Below are 12438 nucleotides of genomic sequence, written 5' to 3' on the forward strand. Positions count from 1 at the left end.
CTCCCTCCTCTTCACAATGGCCACCCACGCCGATCGCATCAATCCTCTCTGCGCCCAAATCGCCCACTTTCACGAAACCCACACTCCCTTCCGCATATACCACGGCAGCACCAATTCCACCCGCAATGCCAGTCTCACCCCCACCAATACCCTCAGTACCGCACACCTTACCAATGTCCTCTCCGTTGATCATGCTGCCAAAACCATCCAGGTGGAGCCCAACGTCCCAATGGATGCTCTCTTGAATGCTACACTCGCCTATAACCTCGTCCCGCTGGTCGTCATGGAGTTTCCCGGCATCACCGCAGGCGGGGGGTTCTCCGGCACCTCCGGCGAGAGCAGTTCCTTCCGACACGGCTTCTTCGATGCCACAGTGGTTCGCATTGAGATAATCCTTGGTAATGGGGAGATTCGTACGGCCTCCCGTACCGAAAATGCGGAGTTGTTCAATGCCGCAGCTTCCGCGTTCGGTACCATGGGCGTGATCACCATGCTGGAGATCCAATGTCGCGACGCTAAGTCGTTTGTCGAATTGTCCTATATCCCCGCTCGTAGCATTAGCGATGCGCGGCAGATATTCCATGAGAAGACCCAGGACCCCGATGTTGATTATCTGGACGGCATAGTCTTCGCCAAGGATCATGTAGTGGTATGCGCGGGGCGACTGAGCGATGGTTCTCTCTCGAAAGACGACAAGACACACAGATATAAGGTTCAACACTTCACCCGTCCCCACGATCCCTGGTTCTATCTCCATGCTCAACGCTCCGGGCGGGTAACGCCCCCATCTTCAGCCCCCGTAGAACCAACGACCGAGCTCGTGCCTCTTCCTGACTACCTCTTCCGCTACGACCGCGGTGCCTTCTGGACCGGCCGCTACGCCTACAAATACTTCATAACACCCTTCAATCGCATTACCCGCTACCTCCTCGACTACTTCATGCACACGCGCGTCATGTACCACGCCTTGCACGCCAGCGGACACTCCAACCAATACATCATTCAAGACGTAGCCGTTCCATACTCCTCTGCAGACACCTTCGTCACGTGGCTCGACAAGCCAGAGAACTTTGGCGCATACCCAATCTGGCTCTGTCCTCTCAAAGTCACTGACAAGACCAGCACAAGTAACCCCCAAATCATCGGCCGCGGAAAACCCTCCCTTTCATCTTCCTCATCAACAGAGAAGGAAGAAGATGAATACCTCCTCAACTTCGGCCTCTGGGCGCCTTCTCCCTACCGCGGCGCCCAGTTCATCGCCCAAAATCGCCGTCTTGAGCACAAAGTCCGCGATCTAGGCGGTAAGAAATGGCTATACGCGTGCGCGTATTACACGGAGGACGAGTTCTGGGACATATACGATAAGAAGCGGTATGATGCCCTCCGGGAGAAGTATCATGCCGGCTACCTGAAGACTCTGTATGAGAAGGTGAGGGTGGATTTGGATCCATCTGCCACGGAGAAGGAAAGGCAAGCTGGGATGGGATGGGGCCAGTGGGTCGGGAATGTGATGTGGAATGTGTGGCCGGTGAGTGGGTTGTATGGGGTGTATCGGGCGTGGTGGGGAGGTGAGTATCTGTTGAAGAAGGGGAAGTAGACGTTGGTGCTATATAGGTAGGTGGATGTGGTTGTTTTGGATTAGTGGTGGTATAGACTCTTGGATATATTCGGAGACATAGAGGAGATAGATGGAATATCACTTATGAGGTAGATTTTAATGTCTATGGAAGAAACGTAGTAGTAGAGTTAGGCACTATTAGTACAGAATCTTCCATGGTGAGTTCTTTTTATGTCGCACTGCGGCTGATCAATTAGTCTTTGGCCATAATGTGTCTACTACTACTTACTGCCTGCCCAACTGGTATCAATATCTCTCAATCTAGGTGCTATACATGTGCAGACAGAGTTGGAGTGATAACCTCATCCAAGCTGGTAATTCACATAGTAAATAGTTGATTTTATCATCAATCATACATTTGATGCACTATTACTGCATGCAGGTCATTAACACATCACATACATAGCTAGTAGTAAATATTCAATCATCATAGTCATCATCAAGGACATGGTACATCCCATATTCCCCAAATACCGTATTCAAAGGGCTTATCCTTAACCGTTGCTTGATTGTCCCAACCACCTTTTCTCCACTACAGCTCTTAACACACCAGATCCCTTCTCCCCCTCCCATCCCTAATGCTGCCGTCTCAACTCCTTCCGGAAACTCTCCTCCTGCTTGACCACCTCCAACGGCAGCGTCCACCCGACTCCAAACAAGACAAAGGGAGCCCACTTCCACCGGAAGGGGTTGACCAGGATACAAAACACGAACCAATACAAGAGCTCAGTGTACGTGAAGAAATCGAACGCGCCAACAGGCGACAGCTTCTTCATGAACCGGGTGAAGTCAATCCAGGTTTTCATGCGACCTTCCGTCGGACGGGACAGCGGGTCCGTCAAGAACATCAGTAGGAATCTAGTGTAGATGCCAATGTGCATGTTTCCGACGGTGCCGATGGCGTTGACGTAGGTGCTATTGTTGGCGCAGATGCTGGGGTATTTGGGCGGGAAGACTTGGAGGTACCAGCTTGGAGGGGAGTAGGGTTCTTCGAAGGCGTCGTTGGGGAGGAAGGAGAGGGAGGGGCGTTTGAAGCCTGTGGCGAGGATGATTACATCGCCGGGGACGAGGTCCTCGTGACCGGGTCCGCCTTTCGGGACGCCGTTGCTGCGGAAGTTGAAGCGCACGCCGTCCTCTTCGAGGGTGACGATGTCGCCGCGGAGCCAGCGGGCTTTGCCGTCGCGGATTTGTTCGAAGAGTTCGGAGTTGGCCATCGGGGTTTGGGTGAAGAGGCCGCCCGAGGGGGCGATGTCGGAGAGGTCACGGTAGAAGAATTTGCGGAGGAGGGATTCGGGGATCCATGAGAGGGAGGTTTCTTGTCCGAGGATGTTCATGGCTAGGAGGGATTGGACGAAGACGTTTCGGGGAATAATCCATTTGTCGGAGCGGGAGAGCACGTCGATTTGGGCGGCTTTGGACTTCACGGCGAATTCGAGGGCCTCGATGGCGCTGGCACCGCCGCCGACAATGAGGACCCTTTTGCCTTCGACTTGTTTTCCGTCGAGTTCGGAGGAATGGTAGATTTCGCCCTTGAAGCGTTCCTGGTCCGGCATTGTTGGCATTTTCGGATCACCACAGACGCCAACAGATGCGATGATGCCATCGAAGCGGCCATATTTGTCTTCCTCGTTGTTGATGATCCATCGGCCGTTCTTTGTTTGTTTCACGGAAGTCACTGGGGTGTTGAACGTGGTGTGTTTCTGCAGGCCATATCGCTTCCAGAGGTCGATGATCTGTTCTTTGATCTCTGCTTGGGTGGGATAGGCTGTGTCGTACTGCACTGAAGGATGGAAGCGGTACATGATGCTGTGGATCTGCAGGGAGGAGGTAGAGTTCACTCGCTGTGTGTAATTAGTAAGGGCATCCAGATGAGGGTTTCGTATGGCCCTGGCTTACACTCCAAATACCACCCAGTCCCTTGTCTTTCGATCTCGCTTCAAAGATCTCCACGTCGAAGCCATGGCCTACACAATGCGCGGCTGCGGATACTCCAGTAAGACCGGCTCCAATTACGGCCACTCGCTTTTTCGGAACTCCATTGGCAATTGAGGAAGGCTTTGGCGGGTTAGGTGCAAAGATCCAGTTGAGCAGGTTCTGGAAGAGCATGTAGCATATGGTGAAAGACTGGAGGAGGGGGTTGCGGATAAAGGCCGACAAGGAGAAAGCGGACTCTGATTCCGCCATGGTGGCGATTGGCTGAGCGAGTGAGATTAGTGTAAAGATTCTGTAGTCAATGAATATAGGTCACTGTAAAAACAAAAGAATGGGACATTTGATTTATAAAAGAATAGGAACGGGGAGGGGTGCTTTTCTAGGGCAGCGGAAACCGGACGGAAGCGATAATGATGATGATGGCAATGACGTAGAGGGTGGATCGGAGCATGTGAAGGCGGGCCAAAGCCAATTCCATGTTTCATTCATCACGACCCTGAACGGCCTGCATTGGAGGTATTTTCAGCGAGTCAATAACAATCACGTTCTTAGATAATTGCCATTGCTTGGGTTTGAGAGGCGCGCTGATCAATGGGTCGCACGAGTCCTACTGGGTATCCGACTTGATTTCAAGCCGACCAGCATCCGCATGGGGAGGGCGACCAGTCGTTTTGTACTCTCAAATCAAAACAAGATAAATTCCGGTGCTCCTCGAGGCATAGAATAATGCCTGGGCTCCGAGCAGCGGATCCGCCACCATCACATGAAGGGTTATGCCGTTCTGCGCTGCCGTGCCCTGGCAATCAATCTGGTTGTTTCCGAGCCGCAGCTTCAAGCCAGTCGGAAAAAACCATGCGTAACACCATTCTCATGTTCATGTGCGACATAGTTGAGCTATGGTAGTAAGTTCTAACGTCTGGTGCCTGATTAAACTCCTGCAAATTGTAGTTCTTCGGTGCTTGTTGCATTGCCTATGCATCCTTGATCGCGGTCGCATGAGAGTCTCTGAGCAATTGGGAATCCTTGTACATTCAGTAGCTATTTCATTGCAGAAAACTTCAGTCCCAATCACATTCCATAATCCAGTAAATGATTGAAGGCAGGTAAGTGGTAGATGCACTTGGAGCTTCACGGTGCTGGCGCCGAACGGACTAATCTGCCCATAGCAATAGCTTGTACGTAGTGCAGAATTGTTAGCACTTCCTGATGGGTAATTGTTTATAATAGCCCAATTGGCAATACTGCAAGCCGTAGAAATCGATTCTCACTCGAGCACGCGAGAATGAAGTTGAAGGGAAGAGAGAGAGAGAGAGAGAGAGAGAGAGACAACGGGGGCAGGGACGGGAATTACCCGATTTGGCCTAGCGGGTTGTGGGAGCTCCCAGACTTCGGCTTCATCGAATTCCACGATTGTTGCCTTTCCTTCAACAATCCTCCACCCATTTAATCTCCTCATCTCTCTCGCTCAACGCGCCAGACGTCCGCTTTGTTATTCCGCAGAGACTCGGTACGCCTTCAGCATCCCACCATGTGCGCCAATCGTTGATCGCACTGCCCGATTCCCCGCAATCCGTGACGGACAGCCTTCGATAGCTTTCATCCCTCCATACCTCCACCAGAAATGGCAACGCCGACTCTGGACCGTTTCTTCGCCAGTATCGCTGACCTGGTCAAGGCTCGAGATGGACGCCAACTTCAAGATTATTTACAGCTTGAGCCTCCCCTGCCCGATATTTATCGACAAATGGTGGAGGAATTGCGGCAACATTATCCGGCCGGTCCTAAAGAAGCAGAGCTATTGCGACGATGCGAAACCCTCGTTCCGAAAACCAAAGGCGCCCCGTGGGCCGCCTTCCCTACCTTTATGAAGCTTTACTTTATCTTTCTACGCGATGTCAACCTGGATAATTTGCTCGAAACATACGATCTTCTCAAGGGGCTGTTGAAGTAGGTATCACACAACTCGTTGCTGGCACTATTGCTGACCCGCGACTGTGCCATTCAGCCAATGTGTACTGGCATTAGGTGACAGCCTAATGGGTGTCATAGTCCTCCCCACTGTTCTGTACCTCTCGAAAGTCCTCGCAAAGCTGGCCATGGGCCTCGACCGACGTCCAGACTTAATTGCCCACCTACTGCGACTCGAAGGCCGGTCAAATCAAGAAGAAGCTACGGAAAAGGTGACGCTAGTGGAGAAATCTGCAAATGTTGTTCGGGAAGCATTCATTAAGTGTTTAACGGACAGAAGTGGTACGCCAGGTATCCACGGAAAGCCAGAAGGGAAGAGGATAGGGATCTACTTGATGGCAAACCTTTGCCTCAAGCTGCTTTTCCAGGTATGACTGGGTATCCTTCAGTGTGATAAATGGACTAACATGGGCCAGTGCGGCAAACTCCGAAACGCAGAGCAAATGTTTGCGAGTATCAGCGCACAATCCCCTCCTCTGAAACACTTCCCAGCTTCGCAGCGCGTCACCTATCTATACTACCTCGGACGTTACCTGTTCTCCAACAACCTCTTCTACCCCGCCCAGATCGCCCTTCAAGCTTCTTACGATCAATGCCACCGTCAGGCGACGAATCAGAAAAGAGTCATCCTAACCTACCTCATTCCTTGTAATATAATACTAGGACGCTTCCCCTCATTACAGTTATTGCAGCGTCCTGAGGCCGAAGGGCTGGTAGACAAATTCGTGCCGATTTGTCGGCTGATTGCTCGGGGCGATTATATAGCGTTCCGCGAGCATCTTGCAATTGGGTCCCCTGAAACAGAATGGTTCGCTCGGAAAGGCATCCTTCTTGCCCTACGCAACAGATGCGAAATCCTTGTCTGGCGGTCACTTGCACGAAAGGTCTTTATTTTCGCCGGTTTCCACGGCGATCCTTCACTTGGCCCTTCTCAACGTGGACCGCCACCATACCTCTATCTCAACAAGTTGGATGCGGCGGTCCGATGGATTCAATCTCAGCATGCCCAGTCGGCCCAAAGCTCAGTAGGATTCTTCGCCTCCAAAGCCGAACCAGATTCCCAAGCGGGTCAAAATCTGTTCGGGTCCCAGATCATACACAAAACAACGGATTGGGATTTCGAGGGGCTTGGCGAGTTGGACGCACAAGAGGCAGTCACAAGTCCAGGCCTTATTGAGAAATACGGGGACTACCTGGCACCGGACGGATATTTCGATGCGCAGGGACAGTGGCAGATGAACCAACCGGGCAGTCTTGTTGATGGACAGCCCTCTATAGATTACCAGCAATATGAGCTTGACCCGTACGCGAGTCGAGCCGACGGCGAGCAGGACTCAGGCAGACCTACTCTCATGATGCGCGAGCTTGAGTCCATCCTGGCCTCCCTTCTCACCCAGGGTCTGATGCGTGGATTCCTGACTCACAAAAATCCTCGTCTGGCGATTCCCGGTGCGCGTCTCCGTGGTGCCATACCGACTGGCTTTCCCAATGTTTGGCAGACAATCCTGGCTCGGGAACAAGAAGACGACAACGTTCCGGGATGGGTCCAACCGCCAGCGGTGGCACCACCTCCGACAGCCGGAGGTGGACGTGTTGTCAATCTGTCCGGAGCGAGACCTGTCGGAGTACAGTAACGACATTAGCTACCCATGTGGAGGCACAGCCCAATGGAGGATCTTTTGTACATAGCAACGAATACCATGACACAAACACAAAACAACTAACGTAATCAACGGCTGGACGGCCCATCTGGTAATACTATATAAAAGACTCTTTTCAAACACAAGTTATCTCAACCATTATAAGTCTAGAAGCCTTAATAATGCATAAATAGATAATAAATTATATGAATAATCATTTGTTACTTTTCAAGAATTTATATAAATAGAACAAGTATCTTATTATATCATAATACTATATGTATTCTATATGAGATTTTGGATACATTGATGTAATTCATATAAGAAAAAATCTTCAAATTTGAAAGAAATCATTTACTATTCTCTATAATGTCTATTATCTATATGTGAAGTTAGAACTAATTAGCTCCAGTATTGGTTGAGATATAATAGATTCAAAAAAGCGTCTTTTATATGGATAACCAGATGGGCTGCCCAACCGTGTGGGCCGTCCAACCGTTGATTACGTTATGTGAATGGTAAGCCAACATCTGCAACCACCTACCTGATGCGACTGAACGATGGAACATCCGCATCAAGTCATTCAGACCGTCCGGGCGGTCGAGATATCTGCTTTAGGGGATGATCGACCAACCGGGCGGTCGAGATATTTGCTTTGGGAGATGATCGACCGCCAAGCTCGGAGTCGGGCCCGAGATTTCGGTCATAATTCAAAAGCCGAGGACTAAATTCCGACACTGCCAAGGCTCAGATTAACGATTCTGGACTCGAAGCTTGTGGAGCAGGGTCTCTCGACCGTAAGCTTACAGTCCCCAAACGGCATGGCGGCGGGTGTGGCAGAATTCTGAAGGATTACTGAAGAATTCCAGAACAGGTGGCGAGCGCTTATCCGCGAAATGACCGGGGTAGGTTCAAAATAAGCTTACTTGGGCCTGCAGGACTAACATCAAGTCCAGTTCACGGCTTCTGGTCCTTCTTACAATGGTCAATGCAGTTTTCGGAACGCTCATTACTGGACCCCACCTGATACATTGGTCCGATTCAAACAGGCATAGCAATGTTACAACAGGCTTCAATCCCCGGGTGGATGACGACGCCGCCCTCGGTGCAAACAATCCCTCCTTATAAAATCTCGGACTTGCAGTTATGAGCTTGCGTATACCTTCAAGGCCTTCTTTATAAAAGGGGAACCTCTTCCAGTCATTTTGCCACTTCGTCACACTTTCAGAACAATAACCCTTCGGCATTCGCTCGTTTCTCTTCATCATCTAGCTGCACCGATCTTCCCCATGCGCGCTGTTTCAACGTTGGCCGGCCTGGCTGCCGCTGTGCCCCTGGCTGCGTCTGCAGCCATTCAGACAGGATCAGCCGGCTCTGACCTTCCTATTGTGAACACCACTCTGGGATATGTGCGGGGCACATACTCCCCCTTCCGTGGTGGTGACACCGCCGTTGTCTACAGAGGTATTCCGTTCGCCGCTGCCCCGACCGGTGAAAACCGCTGGAAGGAGCCCCAGTCACCCCAGCCCTGGTCTGGTGTCCTGAATGCAACCGAATTTGGCCCTCAATGCGCCCAATCATACAGCAGTGCGGGCATCTTCAGTAGCGGAAAGGAAAGCACTAGCGAAGACTGCCTTTATTTGAACATCTGGACCCCTAACTACAACGACACCTCTGACATCACCTCCAAGAACCTGCCGGTGTACTTTTGGATCTACGGCGGTCGCTTTGAGGCTGGTTCCGGTGACGTCCTGACCTACGATGGCACTGGTCTCGCCGCCAAAGATATCATCGTCGTCACCATCAACTACCGGGTGGGCCCCTTCGGCTTCCTCGCCCACCCCGAACTGTCCGCCGAATCCGGTCATAACAGCTCTGGGAACTACGGTATCCTCGACCAGCAAGCCGCCCTTCGCTGGGTTCACGAGAACATCGCCAACTTCGGGGGCAATGCCAGCCAGATTACTGTTGGCGGTCAGTCTGCCGGCTCGGCCAGCTCCTTGGATAGCATGTGGAGCCCGCTGACCAAGGGCCTCGTTGCCGGTGTCATCTCTGAGAGCGGTGCTCGCGGTCCCCATGACCCCATGACCGGCAGTGCTGCCACCAGCCACCGCACTAAGGTGGCCGCCGAAGCCCAGGGTGTCGAGTTCCTCAAGGAGCTGAACGTCACCTCCATTCAAGAACTGCGCACCTCCGTCTCCATGGAGACCCTGCTCGAGTACGCCTCTCTCAGCGATACCATCTTCGAGGGTACCCAGTTCGCCAACGCTTCCGCCTTCTTCATGGAACCCCCGGTGTGGCGTCCCAACATCGACGGCTACGTCTTCCCCCACGACTACACCCAGTCCCTCCTTCTCAATGCCCACGCAGACGTTCCCATCCTCACCGGAAACAACAAGGACGAGTCCGGCGCCGAGACTGACCCCGGTCTCACTGCTTCCACCTACAATACCCTCTACCAGGAGGTCTTCCAAAACTTCTCGGAAGAATTCTTCAAGCTCTACCCCGGCGATTCCACCTCCCAGGCCAACAACAACTCGAACGCCCTCTACCGCGACATGAGTCGTATCGGCACCTGGCAGTGGGCTCTCGACTGGGCCAAGGGTGGTGCCAAAAGCCCTGTCTACACTTACTACTTCACTCGCTCCCCGGCTGAGGACCGCGAAGATGGCGCCTACCACGGCTCGGAACTCTGGTACACCTTCAACAACATCCCTTACTCCGACTACTCCAACGTCACTTGGTACCCTTATGACTATGTGGTTGAGGAGAAAATGTCCAACTACTGGGCTAATTTCATCCGTACTGGTAACCCGAACGGCGATGGACTCCCTCATTTCCCGCCCAGCACCGAGACCAAGCAGACTATGTGGTTGGGTGACTCTTGGGGTGCTGGCCCTATTTCCGCTAGCGAGGAGCGTATCGAGTTCATCAAGAGCTGGTTTGCTACCATGCCTGAGTGGTAGACGGATGGGTGTATCATATCACTTTTTGTACAGAAATCGTCTGTTTACTTCTCCTGTTTGTTATCGTGCCTGAGGCATGCGATGTATTATACATATTTGTCAAGTTCTTACGCTCGTTTACTGGTGTATAGATATTACTTAGCTCACTGGTACCTTACTTTTGAATAAATACTTTTAAATAGTGGTATCGCGTATCACATTATCCTCCCAAATTTAGCCGTGGTGTTACTGCGCTTGAGTATAGTAAAGACTTCAGTGCTGATTCTTAAATATTTTTTATACAGCTTAACTACGGAACAAGTGCTACTATTGATAGGTACCTTGACACGTCTACTGAGTAGAAGATCCAACGCATTCATATCGAATATCCAATTAGATAATATACTTAAGTAGGTAGGACATTTGGTCATGTTGAACAAATACACATTACCGATGTGCTATGCCGTACAAACTGAATATTTAATACTAATGTAATTGAAGTTACAGAATAGAAAGAAAAATAGAAAGTGATATGAGATTGAACCAATATATTGCCATTGCGAGTCAGAACCAAAAGCTAGACATACCAGGGTATCAAGATCATCTTCAGAGGTAAGACCTTCATATAATGGAAAACAGAAGTGTAGAACGAAACTCGAAAATGAGAGGAAAGCTAGACACCACGAACAAACCGCGCAGCAGCCTCAATCATCTCCTCCTGCTCCTCTTGCCACCCAAGAATATGTCCCATCATATAGATATCATGCGGCAAGCCTGGCAGTTCCAGGTATTCGACATTATTGCCCGGGACAGCCCGCATCGCATCCGCAAATCCCCTCACACTATCACACAGCATTTCCGCACCTCCAACCTGCGCGAAGATCGGAACAGGTGTCGCAAAGGGATGCAGCGCCGGCGACAAGTACGGATCATCTAGACGCACTGACTCCGGCGGAGCAAACGCACGCGCACCCCACGCAGCCATCTCCCCAACACAGTAATCAGTCCGCTGATTCCGGTGGGCGTTGACAGCATGCGAGTCACCCTCGAAGCTGTACTCAACCGAGGGTGAGAACAGAAGGCACGCCCGAGGTGGTGGCAGCTCTGCAAGCTCATGGCCGCTCTCATGCTGGAATGAGGCGAGGTGGCGCAATAGAGCCATGACCATGGTAGCTCCGGATGAGTCGCCGACGAGCACGATGCGGGACGGCGAGATGTTCAGTTCTCGAACAAGGTAGAGATATGAGGTCATGGCGTCTTGCATGGGCCCCGGGTATGGGGTTGGATTGTTACCACCTGCTAGCCGGTACTGCACCCACAGCGACCGGGTACCTGTACCCAGCTTCTCGTTGAGTAGGTCGGCTGTGAAGCCGGAGTCATCGGGCCTGCCAGTTAGCCAGAGGAATGCGCTGCCGTGGAATGATAGGATAACGAGGCTCTTCTCGTCATCTATCTCTTGCTCTTGATCATCATTCTTGATGTCGATGATTGGTGGCAAGGTCTTAGGTGGAGGAGAGGGATACCATGTCCCGCCGATGGTTTCAGGTTTGATAGTGTCGCTTGTGAAAGCACCGCGATACGAGTCTTCCGGGGCTGGGTTCATGAGGACCCATCGGTTGCCCAGCTTGCCTGACTCCAGGCTCAGGGACTGCGCGTAGCCGAGTTCGCGGATGATGGTCATGGCTAGCTTTGTGAGATGGGTGGTGAATGCTTGGCGATATGTCCATGTCGGACTCTGTCTGAAAGAGGGTATTATGTAGTAAATGCCAAGGAGTAGAGATACTAGTGAGACTCGGATGATTGATATAAGCAGCCAGATGGTCCAGCCTGGTTGGCGAGTCCGCCAGCCGTTGGGGATAGCGTCGTCCTCGGCCAGCGTGCGCGCCATTGTCGACGCTTTTCTTTTGATCTTTCTAGAAGTGTTGCCTGATACTAATCGGTTCGTACCTCGATGGGAGATGACAGAGGTGGCTTGTCTGGTAATATAAGATGGGGCAGCCTCGCTGAGATCACCCGCTCTAGGCAACCCGCGCGGCAATCTGGAACAGGCCTGATTGGCTGCCGTTGCTGCGTGGAGCATGACCGATATTGTCCAATCAGAGGCCAGCCGAGCAAACTTTGAGGCCTCAGGCAATAACCCCGGTTGGGTTGCACATACTCTTCCTCTATTAGGACCCCCTGTATCTCTTTCTGTGTCATCTGGTGTTCATCTTTTCCATTTTCACATGTTTGTAGATACTCTACCTGTCCAAGTCAGCCATGTCTGCTACTTGAATACTATCTTCTATCCTTTTTATGGAACAATATTGTCACAAATATATACTATTCGGCTCAT

The 12438-nt window shown here is 51.5% G+C and overlaps 5 protein-coding genes across 5 annotated transcripts; 3 read left to right on the top strand and 2 right to left on the bottom strand.

Moving 5' to 3' along the window:
* Nucleotides 1-16: 16 nt before the first annotated feature.
* BO83DRAFT_305841 (FAD binding domain protein) lies at nt 17-1597 on the top strand (the record flags this gene model as incomplete). The annotated part of the gene is made up of 1 exon (XM_025527276.1): nt 17-1597. The coding sequence occupies one exon, from the start codon at nt 17-19 to the stop codon at nt 1595-1597; it is 1581 nt and encodes a 526-aa protein (XP_025391462.1).
* Nucleotides 1598-1951: 354 nt separating this feature from the next.
* BO83DRAFT_331047 (flavin-containing monooxygenase) lies at nt 1952-4264 on the bottom strand. The gene is made up of 2 exons (XM_025528256.1): nt 3515-4264; nt 1952-3459 (listed from the first exon to the last, which is right to left on the bottom strand). The coding sequence occupies exons 1-2, from the start codon at nt 3800-3802 to the stop codon at nt 2194-2196; spliced, it is 1554 nt and encodes a 517-aa protein (XP_025391463.1). The 5' UTR covers nt 3803-4264; the 3' UTR covers nt 1952-2193.
* Nucleotides 4265-4991: 727 nt separating this feature from the next.
* Nucleotides 4992-7231, top strand: BO83DRAFT_405668 (uncharacterized protein). The gene is made up of 3 exons (XM_025533824.1): nt 4992-5497; nt 5556-5886; nt 5935-7231. Exons 1-3 carry the CDS (start codon nt 5172-5174, stop codon nt 7150-7152), a joined length of 1875 nt encoding a protein of 624 aa, XP_025391464.1. The 5' UTR covers nt 4992-5171; the 3' UTR covers nt 7153-7231.
* A 1216-nt stretch (nt 7232-8447) lies between these two features.
* BO83DRAFT_405669 (carboxylesterase/lipase family protein) lies at nt 8448-10250 on the top strand (the record flags this gene model as incomplete). Its single annotated transcript, XM_025533825.1, has 1 exon — nt 8448-10250. One exon carries the CDS (start codon nt 8448-8450, stop codon nt 10122-10124), a length of 1677 nt encoding a protein of 558 aa, XP_025391465.1. The 3' UTR covers nt 10125-10250.
* Nucleotides 10251-10538: 288 nt separating this feature from the next.
* BO83DRAFT_375252 (alpha/beta-hydrolase) lies at nt 10539-12043 on the bottom strand. The gene has a single exon (XM_025530411.1). It carries the CDS (start codon nt 11989-11991, stop codon nt 10777-10779), a length of 1215 nt encoding a protein of 404 aa, XP_025391466.1. The 5' UTR covers nt 11992-12043; the 3' UTR covers nt 10539-10776.
* Nucleotides 12044-12438: the final 395 nt, after the last annotated feature.

The sequence above is a fragment of the Aspergillus eucalypticola genome (genome assembly GCF_003184535.1).
Source record: "Aspergillus eucalypticola CBS 122712 chromosome Unknown BO83scaffold_4, whole genome shotgun sequence".
In the NCBI taxonomy this organism is placed as follows: Eukaryota; Fungi; Ascomycota; class Eurotiomycetes; order Eurotiales; family Aspergillaceae; genus Aspergillus; species Aspergillus eucalypticola.

Excerpts from the sequence above, each read along its gene's own strand:
- BO83DRAFT_375252 (XM_025530411.1), bottom strand. The coding sequence starts at position 11,991 with ATGGCGCGCACGCTGGCCGAGGACGACGCTATCCCCAACGGCTGGCGG.
- BO83DRAFT_331047 (XM_025528256.1), bottom strand. The coding sequence starts at position 3,802 with ATGGCGGAATCAGAGTCCGCTTTCTCCTTGTCGGCCTTTATCCGCAAC. Across the intron at positions 3,460-3,514 it reads GACTGGGTGGTATTTGGAGT|CGAGTGAACTCTACCTCCTC; the intron begins GTAAGCCAGGGC and ends AATTACACACAG.
- BO83DRAFT_405668 (XM_025533824.1), top strand. The coding sequence starts at position 5,172 with ATGGCAACGCCGACTCTGGACCGTTTCTTCGCCAGTATCGCTGACCTG. Across the intron at positions 5,498-5,555 it reads CTTCTCAAGGGGCTGTTGAA|CCAATGTGTACTGGCATTAG; the intron begins GTAGGTATCACA and ends TGTGCCATTCAG. Across the intron at positions 5,887-5,934 it reads GCCTCAAGCTGCTTTTCCAG|TGCGGCAAACTCCGAAACGC; the intron begins GTATGACTGGGT and ends AACATGGGCCAG.